The sequence below is a fragment of the Gorilla gorilla genome, chromosome 16 (genome assembly GCF_029281585.2).
Source record: "Gorilla gorilla gorilla isolate KB3781 chromosome 16, NHGRI_mGorGor1-v2.1_pri, whole genome shotgun sequence".
NCBI classification, from domain to species: domain Eukaryota; kingdom Metazoa; phylum Chordata; class Mammalia; order Primates; family Hominidae; genus Gorilla; species Gorilla gorilla.
In genome coordinates, this window is record NC_073240.2 from 33,182,830 (window position 1) to 33,204,872 (window position 22,043).

A 22,043-nucleotide genomic window follows, 5' to 3' on the forward strand; every position below is an offset into this window, starting at 1 on the left:
AGGTGCGGGTGTGGCAAGGTTCCTGGAAAAGAGGGGCTGGAAGGGAAAGGGGAGGAAGATGGAGGGAGGAGCCGGAGCTTCACAGGTAGTGCCTGGGGACTGTGGCGGCCCTCCTCACCCCACACATGCTGGCCTCTTCCATTGCACCCTGGCAGTGTACCCACAGGTCAGACCAACGCTCGGCCTCTTTGGGCTTCCCTCTTCTCTGGTCACCAACCAACTTGTCTTCCAAGTCGTCTTCCAACCTGTCTTCCAACCAACTGGTCCAGGGCCACCTCTCACCTTGGGGAGCCCAATGTAACAGCCACCAGGCCTGACAAAAGGAACATTGCTCGAACAAGGATGATGAAGCTAAATGGGATGGATGGTTGGAGTGATCGCCGGAGCCCCCTCTGGGTGGTCAGGAAGCTCAGGACCCTCTGAAGGGACCCTGGGGGAGGCAGGGTGGGCAGGCAGCCAGATGCCACTGGCTGTAAACTTATAAGTCTAAGAGGGGAGCCTCAGCTTGTTGGAGATTGCAGGTCCCATAGGTGAGGCTGGGTCCTTCCTCCCAGGGAAAGAAGAGGGAGACCATGGCAAGGGATGCGGGTGGGCTTGCTGGGCAGAGCTCAGCTGGGCCAGCAGGCACGGTGCTCCTCTCGGCTGAACAGCAGGGCCAACCTCTAGGAGCAACAAGCCAAGGTGCGTGAGCCTGCTGGCTGGTGGTAGTGCTTCAGTGGGGCCCAGGGACCCTGCCTTCAGTCACATGCTAGTAGCTATGATGGTACCTGGGAGGGAGGGAAGGGGGCTGTGTGCCCCTACCTGACCTGTGAGGTGTGTTTTGGGTTGACCGTGTGTATGGGACTCTCGAGGTTTTATCCTAGATCACCCCTGTTTTGCCGACAGATAGAGGAGGTGGGACCCTATCACCCCTGCTCTGCAGTGGATTTGGCTCTCAGCACTCCAAGGCATCCAGGCTGGGAGCTGGATGCCCCACCCTGGCAGCATGGCTCAGACAGCACAAAAGGCATGGCGTGCCCAGGATGACATTCCTGGGCCTCTGGCCACCTCAGAGTACAGCCCCACACACAACCCCCTCCAAGCTCTCAGCCCTTACACCATAAACCATGAGCTCCCTGACGGCTCCAGAGACCACCCACATCTGCCAGCTTGGGCACGGAGCCTGTTCCAAGAGCCCCCAGTCTCAGCCATGGGGGCTGGGGAGCTTTGGGGCCATGGGGGCCAGCCCTGGTACCTGCATCTGGCAAGGACGCTCTGCACCTGCAGCCAGTTGTTGTCCACGGGCCCCCACGTGCGTGCTGATGGTGGTTGTGTTGATGTCACCGATGATGCTGAGCACCTCCTTCAGCACGTGGTACATGCACAGCATCTCATCTCGCCACTGTGCCTGCTCTGCCGACTCCTCCATCAGCGTGTTCTGGTTCCCATGCAAGTACAGGTTGGACAGCAACTCTGATAATAGAACTCCTTGGTCTGAGAGGGGGCAAAGAGGGAAGGAGGTTGGGACCTGATGCATGTGCTGGCCTGATGCCTGTGCTGGGACAGTGTGCTGGACTTGGAGCCCTGAGTATGGCTTTGCACACGCGGCTTCTACACCGCTTAGACTCAAAGATCTGCCGCCCCACCGCCCTTTTCTCACTCAGATAGGGACACTGAGGTCCAGAGGAAAAGTCACCTGTCCAAGGTCACAGATCTGGGAGGGGACCCAGGACCTATCATGCCACCAGGACACCTGTCTACTCAGTTTTTTAAAAATGTTTTTTGGAGATAGGATCTCGCTCTGTTGCTGGGCTGGAGTACAGTGAGCAAGATCACCACTCACTGTAGCCTCAACCTCTTGGGCTCAAAGTGATCCTCCAATGTCAGCCTGTCGAATAGCTAAGACTATAGGCACGTGCCATCACCAAGCCTAGCTATTTTTAAAATTTTTATGTAGAGACCAGGTCTCACTATGTTGCCCAAGCTAGTCTCGAGCTCCTGTGCTCAAGCTATCCTCCTACCTTGGCCTCCCAAAGTGCTGGGATTACAGGCATGGACCACTGTCCCTAGTCCCACGTTATAGTTCTGTGAGACAGCTCTGGTCTGGACTGTGCCTCCCTCCCTGAACCTGGTCCCATAAGGCTGGTCAGCATCTCCCCCAGGCCAACATGGCCACCTGCATCCCCAGTGCCACAGGAGCCCCCTGCCCCTATGAGGTGGTGCATGCACGTTGTTGATCATGACATGCATGACGGTCTTGGGCATGAAACCAACTATGAGGTCCCACACAGTCTTGTTGACAATGGCCATGTAGGAGTCCACAAGGTTTTGGGTGGTTTCCATTTGCCGCTCCAGCTGTGGGTCCATGGAGTGGACTTAAGATTGAGTCTAGACCTAGACTACTGCCGGGCTTTGCAAAACCCAACTGGGGTTGGGTCCTGGGCTGCTCTCTGTGGTTCTGAAGCACCATCTCCCACCAGTGTGGCTGCTCCCCCTTAATCTGCATCTCTGGTGTCTCCTATACAGCCTCTGCTAGAAATGCAAAAGCAGAGAGGGCTTTTATTTTCTATCTTCCAAAATAAATTTCAAAGTATTATTGGCAAACTTGAATAGTGACTTCTGTTTCATAATTTTTCATCGCCTTTTGGTTTCATCTTTAGAAAGTTTTTTAAGTTATGAGAATTTTTCTTTCCCTGAGAAGTTGATGCACATAAATCCCCTTGTTTGCCACATTAATGGCAGACCCTACTTTCCCCTCCCCGATTCCTGCAGGGGCTCTCCAAAAACCCAGCCTGAAATCTAAGCATTAGGAAAGAGCCCAGCCAATCGCATCCCAGTGGTATCCCCACTGGGATATCCCCTTCTTCACCTCTCCCAGACTCTAGCCTTGCCTCACCCTCTCAGCCACCAGGGACACTCACAGGGAATCTTGTTAATCTCATTGAAGAACTTCTCCAGTTTGGCAAACATGTCCTCCTGGCTCTCCCCAGCACTCCCACTCTCGGTGGAGTTGTCCACGGGTCCAATGGGCATCGTGGCGGTGGTGGTGGCAGGAGCCACAATAGGCTCTTGGTTCCTCTTGAAAATGTTCCTCATGGTGGCAGAGGGGACAGATGGGGATGAGAGGGGAAGAGGGCAGGGTGAGCATCCCAGAGGTCGTCTTCACCTCAGAAAGCCATGCCCAAAGGACCAGGAGAAGCTCTTTATCGATCAAAGATATTTTGCATAATATTAACAACTGTAGTAAACCAATAATAATAGACATCATCCAATTAGTACACAGTCAGCCTGGGCAGCATAGCAAGACCCTATCTTTAGAAAAAAAATTTTTTTTTAATTAGGCATGGTGGAGGCTGAAGTGACAGAGGATCACTTGAGTCCAGGAGTTTGAGGTTACATGAGCTATGGGTGACTAAGTAAGGTTCTATCTCTTAAAAAAAATAGTAGTACATATATGTGCCAAGCACTATGCAAAGCACTTTCCATGCATTATTCATCTAATCCAAAAAGTAACCTAATGGTTTTTATTGTTTCCATTTAACAGATGGGGAAACAGGTTCAGAGAGGTTAGAAAGGTTTTCCAAGGTCACTTAGCTGTAAGTTCTGAAACTGAGGTTTGAACTGGTCTGCCCAACTCCAGAGCTTGTATAGCTAATCACTCTCCTATATCTCATTTAAATCTAACCTCACCACTCTAGGAAGGAGACAAGGTTTTACACTGAGGGCTCCTCTTTCAACCTCTCTCGTTGACTTCCAAGGATTTCTAGATATTACTCTGCCTAGAATCTCTGCCCAGCTCCATGACACTTGAACTCTCCACATCCCTGACTCCAATTCCTCCTCCTGCCCTCCGAGACTCCTCAGCCCTCTGTGGTTTCTTCATGGGCTCCCTCAGTGCCCACTCAGGGTTTGTTTTGACCTCTCCTGTAGGAAGACGGCACCCACATCTCCATCTCTAGCCCTTCCTCCCGGGTCCACTCTGTAGCCGCTACTCCAAGTTCATCTCTAGCCCTGCCCCCACATGCAGCTGCACATTAGCCTGCCTGCATCAAAGATGTGATGTTTATTAATAACATAACCCAGACTTACTGTAGAAAATTTGGGGAGAGAGAGAAATGCCCCCATAATTCTACCCTCCAAAGTCAACTAGCATTAGGGGCATTCTATGCTGGTATTTTTTCTGAGTATGTTTTACATGTTGAGACCATGCTATGCATAGTTTTTTTGAAGATTTTTTACATAAAATTTCATCATAAGCCTTTTCCTTTTTTGTTTTGTATTATTAAATAGCTACAGAATATCGTACTACACGGTAACACCATAATTTGTTTAGCCATTCCACTATTAGACATTTAGGCAGTTTTCAACTTTTCGCTAGTAAAACACTGAGCATATATGTTGGTGTTCATTTAAGGCAATGTTCTTACGAGCTTCCAAACTCTGCCCCCCCCGTAATTCTGTCCTCTCCACCAAGCTCTTTTTGCTCCTCGGGGCTATGCACTCATTTCTCAACTGAAAGTCCTATGAGGGAAGATCCTGTGTTGGCAACAGCACCCCTCGTGCCAAGCACACAGTGGGCACTCAGGGTATTTGTTGACTGAGGTCCTCTGAGGCAACATAGCAGCATACACCCACAGGTATTCCAGGATGCAGGAATAAACAGCACAACTCCCTGAAGCATCCGTTTTACTGAATGGCAATTTACAGTATTTTTAAATTAAAACAAGCTGGAAATATAGAGTAGGATGCATACAGCACAAGAATTTAAAGAAAAAATGTGAGACTTTTCTTACTGCATGTTAGGGATGTGTTAACTCTCCTCTGGACTCAGGGTTCTTCTGAAGGAACATTTTAGAAGCTCTTAAGTTCTGTCCCTTCCTTTCAAAACCTGCTGAGATCCCCTCCCCAGCCCTGGAGACTGCTCCAGCCTTAAGTACTTCTGGTGACCTGTACATTGATGCAATGTAGGTTCATTCACCAAGCATTTATTAAACTCTTACTACCTGCCATGTTGAAATAGCCTTGACGCCAAAACTGGTCTTGAAGTGAAAAACCAAGGTCCACTGGACTTCACCTCTGGGGACAAAGAGATGGGTCCGGTTTGGCGGGAACTGCAAGTAGCCACACAAGGGGATAAATATGTGTCCAGGGCCTTCCGCCATGTCCATCTCCCCTCACTTCTACAAAACTGTTAAGGGCTCTGTGACCTTTTTTTCAAAAAACAGCTTTATTGAGATGTAATTCATATATAAGTCACTCATTAAAGTATACAGTTCAGTGCATTTTATTGTATCCACAGAATTGTGGAACAATTTGCATAACCTAAGTAGAACATTTTTGCCACTTCAGAAAGAAACCCAGTCCCATTAGCAGTCATTCTTCATTCCCATCCTCTTCCCAGCTCCAGCAACCACTAATCTACTTCCTGACTCTATAGATTTGTCTATCCTAAACATTTCCTATCAATGGAATTATAAAATATGTGGTCTTTGTGACTGGCTTCTTTCATTTAGTATGATGTTTTCAAGGTTCATCCATGTTGTAGCATGTATCAGTATCTCATTGCCTTTTCATTGCCACATAATATTCCATGGTGTAGGTAGAACACTTTTTTTTTTTTTTTGAGACAGGGTCTCACTCTGTCACACAGCTGGAGTGCAGTGGTGCAACCATGGCTTACTACAGCCTCCACCTCCAGGGCTCAAGTGATCATCCCACCGCAGCTTCCTGAGTAGCTGGGACTACAGGTGCATGCCATCACACCAGGCTAATTTTTTAATTTTTTGTAGATATGGGGTCTCCCTATATTGCCCAGGCTGGTCTCAAGCTCCTGGCCTCAAGCAATCCTCCCACTTCAGCCTCCGAAACGTTGGCATTACAGGCATGAGCCACCGCACCTTGCCTAGAACACATTTTATATTTATCCATTCGTCAATTTATAAACATTTGGGTTATTTCCACTTTGGGCTATTTTATAACTAAATATGGCTAATAATATCCCACTTGTGGGATATTATGAATAATGCTGCTGTGAACATCCATGTATGTTTTTGCATGGACATACGTTTTCATTTCTCTTGGGTATATACGTAGGTATGGAATTGCTGGGTCATAACTATGTTTGACATTTTAAGGTGCCAGCACCAATTTATGTTCCCACCAGCCATGTATGAGGGTTCCAAGTTTTCCACATCCCAGACAACACTTCTTATTTTTTTTTAATTATACTTTAAGTTTTAGGGTACATGTGCACAACGTGCAGGTTAGTTACATATGTATACATGTGCCATGTTGGTGTGCTGCACCCATTAACTCATCATTTAACATTAAGTATATCTCCTAATGCTATCCCTCCCCCCTCCCCCCACCCCACAACAGGCCCCAGTGTGTGATGTTCCCCTTCCTGTGTCCATGTGTTCTCATTGTTCAATTCCCACCTATGAGTGAGAACATGTGGTGCTTGGTTTTTTGTCCTTGCGATAGTTTGCTGAGAATGATGGTTTCCAGCTTCATCCATGTCCCTACAAAGAATATGAACGCATCATTTTTTATGGCTGCATAGTATTCCATGGTGTATATGTGCCACATTTTCTGAATCCAGTCTTATCATTGCTGGACATTTGGCTTGGTTCCAAGTCTTTGCTATTGTGAATAGTGCCGCAATAAATATACGTGTGCATGTGTCTTTATAGCAGCATGACTTATAATCCTTTGGGTACATACCCAGTAATGGGATGGCTGGGTCAAATGGTATTTCTAGTTCTAGATCCCTGAGGAATCGCCACACTGACTTCCACAATGGTTGAACTAGTTTACAGTCCCACCAACAGTACAAAAGTGTTCCTATTTCTCCACATCGTCTCCAGCACCTGTTGTTTCCTGACTTTTTAATGATTGCCATTCTAACTGGTGTGAGATGGTATCTCATCGTGGTTTTGATTTGCATTTCTCTGATGGCCAGTGATGATGAGCATTTTTTCATGTGTCTTTTGGCTGCATTAATGTCTTCTTTTGAGAAGTGTCTGTTCATATCCTTTGCCCACTTTTTGATGGGGTTGTTTGTTTTTCTCTTGTAAATTTGTTTGAGTTCATTGTAGATTCTGTATATGAGCCCTTTGTCAGATGAGTAGGTTGCAAAAATTTTCTCCCGTCCTGTAGGTTGCCTGTTCAATCTGATGGTAGTTTGTTTTGCTGTGCAGAAGCTCTTTAGTTTAATTAGATCCCATTTGTCAATTTTGGCTTTTGTTGCCATTGCTTTTGGTGTTTTAGATATGAAGCCCTTGTCCATGCCTATGTCCCGAATGGTATTGCCTAGGCTTTCTTCTAGGGTTTTTATGGTTTTAGGTCTAACATTTAAGTCTTTAATCCATCTTGAATTAATTTTTGTATAAGGTGTAAGGAAGGGATCCAGTTTCAGCTTTCTACATATGGCTAGCCAGTTTTCCCAGCACCATTTATTAAATAGGGAATCCTTTCCCCATTTCTTGTTTTTGTCAGGTTTGTCAAAGATCAGATGGTTGTAGACATGTGGCATTATTTCTGAGGGCTCTGTTCTGTTCCAGTGGTCTATATCTCTGTTTTGGTACCAGTACCATGCTGTTTTGGTTACTGTAGCCTTGTAGTATAGTTTGAAGTCAGGTAGCATGATGCCTCCAGCTTTGCTATCTATGACAAACCCACAGCCAATATCATACTGAATGGGCAAAAACCGGAAGCATTCCCTTTGAAAACAGGCACAAGACAGGGATGCCCTCTCTCACCACTCCTATTCAACACAGTGTTGGAAGTTCTGGCCAGGACAATCAGGCAGGAGAAGGAAATAAAGGGTATTCAATTCAAAAAAGAGGAAGTCAAATTGTCCCTGTTTGCAGATGACATGATTGTATATCCAGAAAACCCCATTGTCTCAGCCCAAAATCTCCTTAAGCTGATAGGCAACTTCAGCAAAGTCTCAGGATACAAAATCAATGTGCAAAAATCACAAGCATTCTTATACACTAATAGCAGACAGACAGAGAACCAAATCATGAGTGAACTCCCATTCACAATTGCTTCAAAGAGAATAAAATACCTAGGAATCCAACTTACATGGGACATGAAGGACCTCTTCAAGGAGAACTACAAACCACTGCTCAATGAAATAAAAGAGGATACAAACAAATGGAAGAACATTCCATGCTCATGGGTAGGAAGAATCAATATCATGAAAATGGCCACACTGCCCAAGGTAATTTATAGATTGAATGCCATCCCCATCAAGCTACCAATGACTTTCTTCACAGAATTGGAAAAAACTACTTTAAAGTTCATAGGGAACCAAAAAAGAGCCCACATCGCCAAGTCAATCCTAAGCCAAAAGGACAACATTTGCTATTATGTCTTTTTGTTTAGAGTGATCCTGGTGGAGGTGAAGTGGCATTTCATTGTAGTTTTTTTTTTTTTTTTTTTTTTGAGACGGAGTCTTGCTTTGTCGCCCAGGCTGGAGTGCAGTGGCGCGATCTCGGCTCACTGCAAGCTCTACCTCCCGGGTTCACGCCATTCTCCTGCCTCAGCCTCACGAGTAGCTGGGACTACAGGCGCCCACTACCACGCCCGGCTAATTTTTTCTATTTTTAGTAGAGACGGGGTTTCACCGTGTTAGCCAGGATGGTCTTGATCTCCTGACCTCGTGATCCGCCCGCCTCGGCCTCCCAAAGTGCTGGGATTACAGGCGTGAGCCACCGCGCCCGGCCCTCACTATAGTTTTGATTTGCATTTCCCTGATGTCTAATGATGTCGCATATGTTTTCATGTGCTTAAGGGCCATTTGTGTGTCTTCCATAGAGAAATACCGATTCAAATCCTTTGGTCATCTTAAAATATTTTGTCTTTTTATTATTGAGTTGTAAGAATTTGTATATATTCTGCATACCAGTTCCTTGTTGAACATATAATTTGCAAATATTTTCTCCCATTCTAGGGTTATATTTTCATTTTGTGTGTGTGGTGTTTTTTTGTTGTTTGTCTTTGAGATGGAGTTTCACTCTTGTTGCCCAGGCTGGAGTGCAATGGCACAATCTCAGTTCACTGCAACCTCTGCCTCCCAGGTTCAAGTGATTCTCCTGCCTCAGCCTCCCAAGTAGCTGGGATTATTATAGGCGCTCACCAACATGCCTGGCTAATTTTTGTATTTTTAGTAGAGACAGGGTTTCACCATGTTGGCCAGCCTGGTCCCAAACTCCTGACCTCAGTTGATCTGGCCTCCTTGGCCTCCCAGAGTGCTGGGATTACAGGCATGAGCCACTGTGCCCGGTCATATTTTCAGCTTTTAATGGTGTCCTTTGAAGCAAAAAAGTTTTCAATTTTGATGATGTCCAATGTAGCTATTTCTTTTGTTGCCATATTTTTCGTGCTATATCCAAGAAACCATCACTAAACCTAAGGGCACTAAGATTTACTCCTTTGTTTTCTTATGGGAGTTGTATAGTTTTCAGTCTCACATTCAAGTCTACAATCCACTTATTTTTTAAGACACGGTCTCACTCTGTCACCCAGGCTGAAGTGCAGTGGCACGATCATGGCTCACTGCAGCCATGGCCTCCTGAGCTCAAGTGATCCTCCAGCCTCAGCCTCCCGAGTAGCTAGACTACAGCCATGTGCCATTACACCTGGCTAATTTTTAATTTTCCTCTAGAAATTAGGTTCCACTATGTTTCTACAATCCACTTTGAGTATGGCATAAGGAAGGCGTTCACATTCATTCGTTTGTATGTGGATATCCATTTGGTATATAACATTTGTTGAAAAGACTATTGTGTCCTCCATCCAATTGTCTTATTCCCTTGTAAAATAGCAACCGACCACAAATATGAGGGTTCATTTCTGGACTCTCAATTCTATCTGTATGTCTAACCTCATGGCAATACCACACTGGTTTTATTTTTTATTATTTTTTTAATAGTACCTGCCTACTATTGACCATACTGTCTTGATTACTGTAGCTTTGTAGTAAGTTTTGAAATCAGGCAGAATGGGTCTTCCAACTTTGTTTTTTGTTTGTCTGTCTTCTGAGCCAAGGTCTCACTCTGTCACCCAGGCTGGAGTACATGACGTGAACATGGCTCACTGCAGCCTTGACCTCCCGGGCTCAATTGATCCTCCAACCTCAGCCTTCTGAGTAGCTAGGACTACAGCCGCATGCCACCACAACTGGCTAATTTTTGTATTTTTGTAGAGAAGAGGTTTCACCAAGCTGCCCAGGCTGGTCTTGAACTCCTGGGCTCATGCAATCCACCCGCCTTGGCCTCCCAAAGTGCTGGTACTACAGGCATGAACCACTGCACCAGGCCTGTTCTTCTTTAATCAGGATGTTTTGGCTATTCTGGGTTCCTTGCATTTCCATATGAATTTTAGGACCAGCTTGTTAATTTCTACAAAATAGCTGGAATTTTGACAGGCATTGTGTTGAATCTGTAGATCAGCTCAGGGATCATATCAACAATGTTGAGTTTTCCACTATCTTCCCACTTATTTAGACCTTTAATTTCCTTCAAGATTGTTTCGTAGTTTTCAACTACAAATCTTGCACTTCTTTTGTTCCTAGGTATCTTACTCTTTTTGATGTCATTATAAGTGGAACTGTTTTCTTAATTTCACTTTCAGATTGTTCATTGCTAGTGTATAGAAATATAATAGATTTTTGTATCTCAGTCTTGTACCCTGCCACATTGCTGAACTCATTGGTTCTTTTTTTTTTTTTTTTTTTTTTTCAGACAGAGTCTCACTCTATCGCCCAGGCTGGAGAACAGTGGTGCAATCTCAGCTCACTGTAACCTCTGCCTCCTGGGCTCTAGCAATTCTCATGCCTCAGCCTCTCTAGTAGCTGGGATTATAGGCATGTGCCACCATGCAAGGCTAATTTTTGTATTTTTAGTAGAGATGGGGTTCTACCATATTGGCCAGGCTGGTCTTGAACTCCTGACCTCAGGTGATCCGCTTGCGTCCACCTCCTGAAGTGCTGGGATTACAGGTATGAGCCACTGCATTCAGCCTGAAATCATTTGTTCTAATAATTTGTGTGTGTGCGTGTGTGTGTGTTGGTGGATTCCTTAGGATTTTCTATATATAGAATCATGCAAATGAAGACAGTTTTCCATTTTCTTTTTCTTCCCTAATTGCCGTGACTAGAACTTCCAGTCCACTGTTGAACAGAAGTGGTGACAGTGGGAATTCTTGTCTTTTTCCTGATCTTTGGGGGAAAATCTTTCAATCTTTCTTCATTTAATATAATGTTAGCTGTGGGCTTTTTGTAGATGCCATTTATCAGGTTGAGCCTAGCTCCTCCATTCTACCCTTGCCCCTGGATTAGCAGTCCTCCTCCCCTTTCTGCAGACAGCTCCCCACAGCCGGTCCACGGTCCCTACAGCACCCCACCCTCTCACTCTCCACTGCAGGGCGGGCAGGAGGCAGCACGGGCTGCGGGAAGAGGCTGAATGTAGTCCCAAGAATGCCAACCACTTCTCATTTGACTCCAAACAAATCCCTCTGTGAAACTTGATTTCTTCAATATACAATTGTGGAAAATAATACCTACTTTTCAGAACTGCTGCGAAAAATTTAAAAATAAATTTGGTTGTGTCTGGCACATAGAGGGCATTCAATAAATGTGGGTTGGATGTGAATCTGAGAAGCGTTCACTGACCCTTATCTGAGGCACCTGGAAGTGGCCCTGGCACCGTAGAGGGACCCAAGGTTCATGGTGGATGCGGGCTTTCTCTCCAAGACTGACCATCCAGAAATGGTCCTGTAGCAAAGTAAAGCTGCTTGGAGTGAAATAAACCAGCCAGGAATGAAGATGTTTAATGCTCCAGAGGTTCAGGGAACCTGCAGGCCAGGAATGAAGGGGGAGAACTGCATCTCAGGAGTGTTGGAGTCCAAGAAAAGGAGATTAGACTTCCCTCTATACCCAGCAGGAACCACTGAAGGGTGCTGAGCAGTTATAAGTGGGGTTTGTGAAGTTAGCTCCATGGGGAGTGGAGCAGGGAGGCTGGTTCCATAGACCAGAAATGGTACAGACCTGCACTAGGGTGGGAAGGTAAGGAATGGAGTAGAGAGAACAGATGTGAGAGACACATTCATTCATTCATTCATTCATTCATTCATTCACTCACTCAAGTATTTACTGAGCTCATATCCTGCTTCCCTCATGGAATTTACCATGCACTTCACATAAGTGCATATAAAATTGTAATTATGAGAAGTGCAAGAAAGGAGAGCCATCTGGTGGTGGTGAGCATTTATAATGGGGCATACCTGAACTAATCTGGGAAAGCAAAAGTGCTTTCTTGAAAAATTGATGATTGAACTGAGACCCGAAGGGTGGGTATTTATCCAGGTAAAGAGGAGATGAAAGGGCAGCCTAGGCAGAGAGCACAGCCTATGCAAAGGCCCAGAGGTGGGATGCAGTGTGCTGAGTCCAAAGCCTGAGGCAAGGCCAGGGCAGCTGGAGTGGATGGAGCATGGTTCAGGGTGAGGCTGGCAGGCCAGGCAGGGCAGGATCAGGGGCACCATAGGCTGCGTCAAGGAGTTTTGTCTTTCCCAAAGAGGAATGAGAAGCTGTGGGAGGCCTTTTAGGGTGGGGGCAGGGGTAACATGTACAAATGCATATTTTGAAAGTTTCACTTTGGCTGTCATAAGTAAAAAGACTAGGATGGAGCATAACTGCAGAGGAAAGGGGGGAAAGAGTTGAAAACAGCCAATAACAAATGTCATCCCCGAGCTCTTATGAAAGACAGACAGTGTTCCCGGGGAACCCGCCAGAGGAAGATGACTTAGAGCTGCAGAGAGGGAATGTGGGGAGTCCATGAAGCAGCAGCAGCAGATTCGAGGCTTTTCCAGACTCCAAAAAAAACCAGGAGGCTGTAGCTGCCCAGACAGCAAGGGAATAGAAGATGCCTGAGAAGGAGGCTCTCTGTCAAAGGCAGGCATGGGCAGTGGGCCCAGAGAGTGGATGGGGTGGATTCAGGGCCCACCTCTCAGTTATGCACCCAGTACATGGCACCAGGTGCTGAGACCAGAAGCCTTGGGGTCATCCTTCCCATCCATGTGGGGTCACCCCCCACATCCCAGGTGTCTGCAAACTCATCAACAACCCACAGTGCCTTCCAAATCTGGCCACTTTCCACCCTCCACCTGGAGTACCACAGTAGCCTCCAATCTGGAAGCTTCCACTCCCCTCCACTCAGCCTGATCTCCACACTGCAGCCAGACTGATCTATTTAAAACCCTCCTGTGGCTTCTTGTCACATTTAGAATAAGATCCCTGCCTGGCCTGGCCCCTGGCTGGCTCCCACAGGCATTTCCTGTCCCTGCTCTCAGTCACTCAGTTCCTGCCATGCTGGCCTCTTGCTACCAGCCACAAACCCACCAAACAGACCCCCAGCCCACAGCCTCGGCACTTACTCTCCCTCAGCCTAGAATGCTCTTCCTGGAGAAATCTCCCTGACCTTCCTGGGCCACCATCAGCCCCTCCAGTCTTCTTTTCCCACCGTGGTCGGTGGTGCCTACAACTTGTTCACAATTCCCTACACTCCCTTGGCATGTTTGTGGTATTCACCTGGCAAAGCACCAGCCCTGGAGAAATCCCACTGACAGCTTTCTCCTTCTCCATGGCTACCCCTGACTGCTGAGCCCCCTGGTGAGAGTCTCCCCACAGTACGAGGGCAGCCCGTGCCCCATCAGTCCCCAGGATCACCCAGGCCCTCTGCACTGCACAGAAACTGCAGGAAACGCCTCCCACCAGCTTTGCCTCCTCCTCCAGTCTCCGCAGGCCTGTGGCTCCCTCACACCCCTCCTGTCTCTTTCCTGTTGTTTTAAAGAAAAATAAAAGTGAGAAATCTCTCAAAATGTCCCAACCTCGGGTCAAACCACAGACCTTTCCTCCTGACCCCTTCTCAGTTGAGGGCTTTTCCTCTGGTTAAGCCAGTTCCCGCTCCTGCACAGGATCCCTCCTGACTTCTCAGGAAGTCTTTGCCATCCCTGCCCTTTCTTGTGCCTAACATTTCCCCCTTCCCTCGGCTGAGGCTGGACCAGTCCAGTTTATCACATCACCCACCAAAAATGAGCTCCACCTGCTGCCTTGTTCTCCCTTTCCCTTTGTGATCTTCCCTCATAGGACTTTCAGTTGAGAAATGAGTGCATAGCCCCGAGGAGCAAAAAGAGCTTGGTGGAGAGGACAGAATTACGGGGGGGGCAGAGTTTGGAAGCTCGTAAGAACATTGCCTTAAATGAACACCAACATATATGCTCAGTGTTTTACTAGCGAAAAGTTGAAAACTGCCTAAATGTCTAATAGTGGAATGGCTAAACAAATTATGGTGTTACCGTGTAGTACGATATTCTGTAGCTATTTAATAATACAAAACAAAAAAGGAAAAGGCTTATGATGAAATTTTATGTAAAAAATCTTCAAAAAAACTATGCATAGCATGGTCTCAACATGTAAAACATACTCAGAAAAAATACCAGCATAGAATGCCCCTAATGCTAGTTGACTTTGGAGGGTAGAATTATGGGGGCATTTCTCTCTCTCCCCAAATTTTCTACAGTAAGTCTGGGTTATGTTATTAATAAACATCACATCTTTGATGCAGGCAGGCTAATGTGCAGCTGCATGTGGGGGCAGGGCTAGAGATGAACTTGGAGTAGCGGCTACAGAGTGGACCCGGGAGGAAGGGCTAGAGATGGAGATGTGGGTGCCGTCTTCCTACAGGAGAGGTCAAAACAAACCCTGAGTGGGCACTGAGGGAGCCCATGAAGAAACCACAGAGGGCTGAGGAGTCTCGGAGGGCAGGAGGAGGAATTGGAGTCAGGGATGTGGAGAGTTCAAGTGTCATGGAGCTGGGCAGAGATTCTAGGCAGAGTAATATCTAGAAATCCTTGGAAGTCAACGAGAGAGGTTGAAAGAGGAGCCCTCAGTGTAAAACCTTGTCTCCTTCCTAGAGTGGTGAGGTTAGATTTAAATGAGATATAGGAGAGTGATTAGCTATACAAGCTCTGGAGTTGGGCAGACCAGTTCAAACCTCAGTTTCAGAACTTACAGCTAAGTGACCTTGGAAAACCTTTCTAACCTCTCTGAACCTGTTTCCCCATCTGTTAAATGGAAACAATAAAAACCATTAGGTTACTTTTTGGATTAGATGAATAATGCATGGAAAGTGCTTTGCATAGTGCTTGGCACATATATGTACTACTATTTTTTTTAAGAGATAGAACCTTACTTAGTCACCCATAGCTCATGTAACCTCAAACTCCTGGACTCAAGTGATCCTCTGTCACTTCAGCCTCCACCATGCCTAATTAAAAAAAAATTTTTTTTCTAAAGATAGGGTCTTGCTATGCTGCCCAGGCTGACTGTGTACTAATTGGATGATGTCTATTATTATTGGTTTACTACAGTTGTTAATATTATGCAAAATATCTTTGATCGATAAAGAGCTTCTCCTGGTCCTTTGGGCATGGCTTTCTGAGGTGAAGACGACCTCTGGGATGCTCACCCTGCCCTCTTCCCCTCTCATCCCCATCTGTCCCCTCTGCCACCATGAGGAACATTTTCAAGAGGAACCAAGAGCCTATTGTGGCTCCTGCCACCACCACCGCCACGATGCCCATTGGACCCGTGGACAACTCCACCGAGAGTGGGAGTGCTGGGGAGAGCCAGGAGGACATGTTTGCCAAACTGGAGAAGTTCTTCAATGAGATTAACAAGATTCCCTGTGAGTGTCCCTGGTGGCTGAGAGGGTGAGGCAAGGCTAGAGTCTGGGAGAGGTGAAGAAGGGGATATCCCAGTGGGGATACCACTGGGATGCGATTGGCTGGGCTCTTTCCTAATGCTTAGATTTCAGGCTGGGTTTTTGGAGAGCCCCTGCAGGAATCGGGGAGGGGAAAGTAGGGTCTGCCATTAATGTGGCAAACAAGGGGATTTATGTGCATCAACTTCTCAGGGAAAGAAAAATTCTCATAACTTAAAAAACTTTCTAAAGATGAAACCAAAAGGCGATGAAAAATTATGAAACAGAAGTCACTATTCAAGTTTGCCAATAATACTTTGAAATTTATTTTGGAAGATAGAAAATAAAAGCCCTCTCTGCTTTTGCATTTCTAGCAGAGGCTGTATAGGAGACACCAGAGATGCAGATTAAGGGGGAGCAGCCACACTGGTGGGAGATGGTGCTTCAGAACCACAGAGAGCAGCCCAGGACCCAACCCCAGTTGGGTTTTGCAAAGCCCGGCAGTAGTCTAGGTCTAGACTCAATCTTAAGTCCACTCCATGGACCCACAGCTGGAGCGGCAAATGGAAACCACCCAAAACCTTGTGGACTCCTACATGGCCATTGTCAACAAGACTGTGTGGGACCTCATAGTTGGTTTCATGCCCAAGACCGTCATGCATGTCATGATCAACAACGTGCATGCACCACCTCATAGGGGCAGGGGGCTCCTGTGGCACTGGGGATGCAGGTGGCCATGTTGGCCTGGGGGAGATGCTGACCAGCCTTATGGGACCAGGTTCAGGGAGGGAGGCACAGTCCAGACCAGAGCTGTCTCACAGAACTATAACGTGGGACTAGGGACAGTGGTCCATGCCTGTAATCCCAGCACTTTGGGAGGCCAAGGTAGGAGGATAGCTTGAGCACAGGAGCTCGAGACTAGCTTGGGCAACATAGTGAGACCTGGTCTCTACATAAAAATTTTAAAAATAGCTAGGCTTGGTGATGGCACGTGCCTATAGTCTTAGCTATTCGACAGGCTGACATTGGAGGATCACTTTGAGCCCAAGAGGTTGAGGCTACAGTGAGTGGTGATCTTGCTCACTGTACTCCAGCCCAGCAACAGAGCGAGATCCTATCTCCAAAAAACATTTTTAAAAAACTGAGTAGACAGGTGTCCTGGTGGCATGATAGGTCCTGGGTCCCCTCCCAGATCTGTGACCTTGGACAGGTGACTTTTCCTCTGGACCTCAGTGTCCCTATCTGAGTGAGAAAAGGGCGGTGGGGCGGCAGATCTTTGAGTCTAAGCGGTGTAGAAGCCGCGTGTGCAAAGCCATACTCAGGGCTCCAAGTCCAGCACACTGTCCCAGCACAGGCATCAGGCCAGCACATGCATCAGGTCCCAACCTCCTTCCCTCTTTGCCCCCTCTCAGACCAAGGAGTTCTATTATCAGAGTTGCTGTCCAACCTGTACTTGCATGGGAACCAGAACACGCTGATGGAGGAGTCGGCAGAGCAGGCACAGTGGCGAGATGAGATGCTGTGCATGTACCACGTGCTGAAGGAGGTGCTCAGCATCATCGGTGACATCAACACAACCACCATCAGCACGCACGTGGGGGCCCGTGGACAACAACTGGCTGCAGGTGCAGAGCGTCCTTGCCAGATGCAGGTACCAGGGCTGGCCCCCATGGCCCCAAAGCTCCCCAGCCCCCATGGCTGAGACTGGGGGCTCTTGGAACAGGCTCCGTGCCCAAGCTGGCAGATGTGGGTGGTCTCTGGAGCCGTCAGGGAGCTCATGGTTTATGGTGTAAGGGCTGAGAGCTTGGAGGGGGTTGTGTGTGGGGCTGTACTCTGAGGTGGCCAGAGGCCCAGGAATGTCATCCTGGGCACGCCATGCCTTTTGTGCTGTCTGAGCCATGCTGCCAGGGTGGGGCATCCAGCTCCCAGCCTGGATGCCTTGGAGTGCTGAGAGCCAAATCCACTGCAGAGCAGGGGTGATAGGGTCCCACCTCCTCTATCTGTCGGCAAAACAGGGGTGATCTAGGATAAAACCTCGAGAGTCCCATACACACGGTCAACCCAAAACACACCTCACAGGTCAGGTAGGGGCACACAGCCCCCTTCCCTCCCTCCCAGGTACCATCATAGCTACTAGCATGTGACTGAAGGCAGGGTCCCTGGGCCCCACTGAAGCACTACCACCAGCCAGCAGGCTCACGCACCTTGGCTTGTTGCTCCTAGAGGTTGGCCCTGCTGTTCAGCCGAGAGGAGCACCGTGCCTGCTGGCCCAGCTGAGCTCTGCCCAGCAAGCCCACCCGCATCCCTTGCCATGGTCTCCCTCTTCTTTCCCTGGGAGGAAGGACCCAGCCTCACCTATGGGACCTGCAATCTCCAACAAGCTGAGGCTCCCCTCTTAGACTTATAAGTTTACAGCCAGTGGCATCTGGCTGCCTGCCCACCCTGCCTCCCCCAGGGTCCCTTCAGAGGGTCCTGAGCTTCCTGACCACCCAGAGGGGGCTCCGGCGATCACTCCAACCATCCATCCCATTTAGCTTCATCATCCTTGTTCGAGCAATGTTCCTTTTGTCAGGCCTGGTGGCTGTTACATTGGGCTCCCCAAGGTGAGAGGTGGCCCTGGACCAGTTGGTTGGAAGACAGGTTGGAAGACGACTTGGAAGACAAGTTGGTTGGTGACCAGAGAAGAGGGAAGCCCAAAGAGGCCGAGCGTTGGTCTGACCTGTGGGTACACTGCCAGGGTGCAATGGAAGAGGCCAGCATGTGTGGGGTGAGGAGGGCCGCCACAGTCCCCAGGCACTACCTGTGAAGCTCCGGCTCCTCCCTCCATCTTCCTCCCCTTTCCCTTCCAGCCCCTCTTTTCCAGGAACCTTGCCACACCCGCACCTGCGCCCTCCCCTCCCTGGCCCTCCCACAGCTGCTGTGGCACACCTGTGCTCTGCACTTGCCTCACCAGCTCTCTGCTCCCTTTTGTCTCTCCTGTCTTCTCTCTGCTTTCTCTGCAACTGCCAGCCGATCGGGTCAGGCAAGTCCATCCCATCCTGAGAGCCCCACGCCCCCCTTCGACCTCTAAACAGATCCCTTCTCTTCTCGGAGGCCTCCCTTTCCAAGCCTGCCTGGGCGGCTGTTCTGTGACTTGGCAGCGGCTCCCCCAGCCCCAAAGCCAGCCCCCTTCATCTGTGACTTAGTCTGTTGTAGTGGTGAGCTGACACATCCAGGTGTGACCGTTGTGAAAACTTGTGCCCCCCTCTGTGGTATGCCCTCGCATTGTTCTGTAAATATCTATAAATACCCATACACACACACACACACACACACACACACACACACACACACACACCCCTACACCTACATGTGGCCAACGGCCTCGCCTCTAGTGCTGGGAATCAGTCACCGTGCTGTCCTCTTGGAGTCTTGTGGCCCAACAAGAGAAAGCTGTCCCCTGACATTGCCCCTCCAAAGTGCAAGACCTCCGGTGAGTCACCCTGTCACGCCTGGCCTATGGAGAGTCAGCCCCCGCCATCCCTCCCGCCCCCCCACCAAGCATGGGAGTGCTGTGCAGGCAGCTGTGTGGCCTGACAGTCTCTACCAGTCCTGCTGTCCCTTGGCTGAGAATCAAACCCATTTCTGGATGACGGGGAAGTGTGTCCTCTGCTGGCTGTGTTCTCTGTGGAGCTCAGGGGAGGGGAAAGGCCAAGCCATTTTTAGGGTGCTGTTTGGAGGGGTGAAAAGGTCATACCCTTTCCAAGGGACACTTTTCCTGGAAAGCCCCTGGAACTTAGCTGGCTCTTGTCCTGTGAAGCCGGCTCTGGCCACAGGGGGCAGGGCCATGAACTCAGCCCGGAGGGAGCCTGCCGGGCAGCCAGCACTCTGGAGGGACAGAGAGAACAGGCCACCAGGTGCAGACAGGGGAGGGAGGCAAGGGGACGGAAGGGAAGATGCCTGGGGTGGGTGGAAGTCAGTGCCCTTAGGTGCTGGTACCTGTCTTCCTGGCCACCGCTAGATCAGGCTTCTGAGCCTGTTGGCTGTCAGGGCTGGACTGCGCCCCATAGACTACATGGCAGTCCCCTTGGAATCCCCCAGGCGCCACCAGGCAGCACACAGGTAACACGCCTGGAAGGTCCCCAACAGCCTAGCTGGACATGCTCAAGACACTCTGGGACTCCTTGTTTGGTGGCACAAACTCCAGGACCCAGTGAGGGAAACGGAAACACACCAGGCCGAGCAGTATGGCTAAATCCGTTTATTCCAAAATAAAAAGCAAAATAAACAGGAGTCGCATCACCAGGGAGCCACGACCCCATCCCCGCCTACTTCCTCTGTCCTATGCTAGCAATAAATAAGTTTCCCAGCCACAAATAATTATTACAACCTCCTCCCCATGTGCCAGCTCCAACCTCAGCTAGGTATGACACAAGGGCGGCCCTACCCTCTGGAATATACAAAACCTTACACAGACACAATGTGTACACCGGGGAACGGGGGCCACCCCAGCAGCCGGTGCCCTCGCCTGGTCCACAGTTAGCCCCACTGTCCTGCCTCTCTGAATAAGAAGGTGGGAGCCCTCCTGAGGGAAAAGTTGCTATGGTGAGAGTAAGGGGGCATCAGGCCTCCTCCAAACAAACCAACTCCATCAGCCTCTGGCTCTTAAATAACAATCATCATCATCCAGAAATTTAGGGACTCAGCCCTGGTCAAGGTGGCAAAGGGTCTGTTTGTCTTTCCCCATTAGACAGAGGTCTTCTCCTGCTACCCTAATTGTAAAGGGGTGCCTGGGAAGGGGTGGTAGGGACATGGTGGCGGTGGAGACTCCAGCCCCACTTCTCCAGGCTTTGCTGACAGGGGCCTGCTTTTAATTTTTATTTTTATTCCATGACTTTTTTAAAAAAATCCCATAACTTCTTTTTCATAACTTTTTGGAACTTTTCATAACACTGTTTTCTACTTTTTTCCCACAAGTGTTTTTGCCACAACGTTTTTACATTTTTTATCCCATAATTTTTCACCCCATAACTTTTTCTAACCCCATAACCTTTTAAATCTTGTGTTCTTTTGAGAAACACTTGCATAGTTATATTACAACTTTGTAAAAATGAAACACATTATCTCATGCCAAGCATGCCCAGCATTTGCACAGTATCAGTACCTTTAATACTATAGTTTTCAAGAAACGCAAAATAAAATTTTAAGGCAAAAACAACACACTGAAACAACTTAATAATTTATTACATTACAGTGGCATCACACCAGCAGTCAATAAGGCCACTCTAGGGAAAAATCTTTCAGTATTTCCATGACACATTCTGTTTACAATAATTCATAAACTGGTAAAATTCATTCTAAGAAAACTTGGCAAATAAAACTTTGGACTGGAATTGGCATTTCTTTCTCTGCTTTTCGTTCCCACCATTTCTTTCTTTTATACTACAGTATTCATATTTTAAAATGTTTTCAATTATTTCAGAACATTAAGATAGCAGTTACATTTTTTAATAGTTATATTATTTTAAAATGACTCTTTAAGATAAAGTTTTAGAGAAACTATATTATGGATAGGGCTGATTTACATTTTCAAATTTTCTAAAATCAGCTTTGGTTTTAGAGCTGATTTTTTTTTTCATTTCTGGAAAATTATCAGGTTGAATCGAATATTTTTAAAATGAGTATTATATATTGCCATCTTTAAATAGGTGTTTTGATTCTTCCTACAGAAATTAAAATGTATTCAGTGGAACTCACATTTTAAAATTTATGTTTCTGATGAACTCTAACATTCCAATGTTGCCTTCTAAGCAAACTGAAAGCTGCCTTATACTGAATGAGGAAGAGCACAAATACTCGGCTGAATGAGGTATCGCAAAAGACTGCATGCACTTTGGAGAAAGACTGAAGTTATTGTCATACAATTTCCATTCTTTTTAGCGTTTTCTTAAATATATGACAAATGCCTACACAAAGAGTGGTATTTCAGTCAATATAGTAAATTCATTTTCCAGACTGACCTTCAGCTTAAATATGCCAGTGTGTGATTTAATCCATAGGCACCTCATGAACACATTATCGTCAGATTGGTTACAGATGCTAAACGCTATCCGAAGGTCATTCCTAGTCACTGATATTTATCAGGGTAAAAGTGAAGTGATTTCAACGATAAAAGTACCTTTGAAATAATTTATCAATGTATTAGATAAACCCAGTTTCAGAATGATAAAAGAAAAAACGTTAGACCAAATAATGTGGCTGATTAACAGTGGTCCGATTTCTAGCCCGAGGGTTTAAAATGCTCTTAAAGTAACTGTC

The 22,043-nt window shown here is 47.5% G+C and overlaps 1 protein-coding gene and 1 pseudogene across 1 annotated transcript; one reads left to right on the forward strand and one right to left on the reverse strand.

Annotated features, from left to right (window-relative positions):
* Nucleotides 1–1,206: 1,206 nt before the first annotated feature.
* The window catches only part of LOC134757267 (uncharacterized), a 214,320-nt pseudogene continuing 193,483 nt past the window's right edge, over nt 1,207–22,043 (reverse strand).
* Nucleotides 15,355–17,625, forward strand: LOC134757308 (dynamin-1-like). Its single transcript, XM_063698932.1, has 2 exons — nt 15,355–15,731; nt 17,159–17,625. Exons 1-2 carry the CDS (start codon nt 15,557–15,559, stop codon nt 17,446–17,448), a joined length of 465 nt encoding a protein of 154 aa, XP_063555002.1. The 5' UTR covers nt 15,355–15,556; the 3' UTR covers nt 17,449–17,625.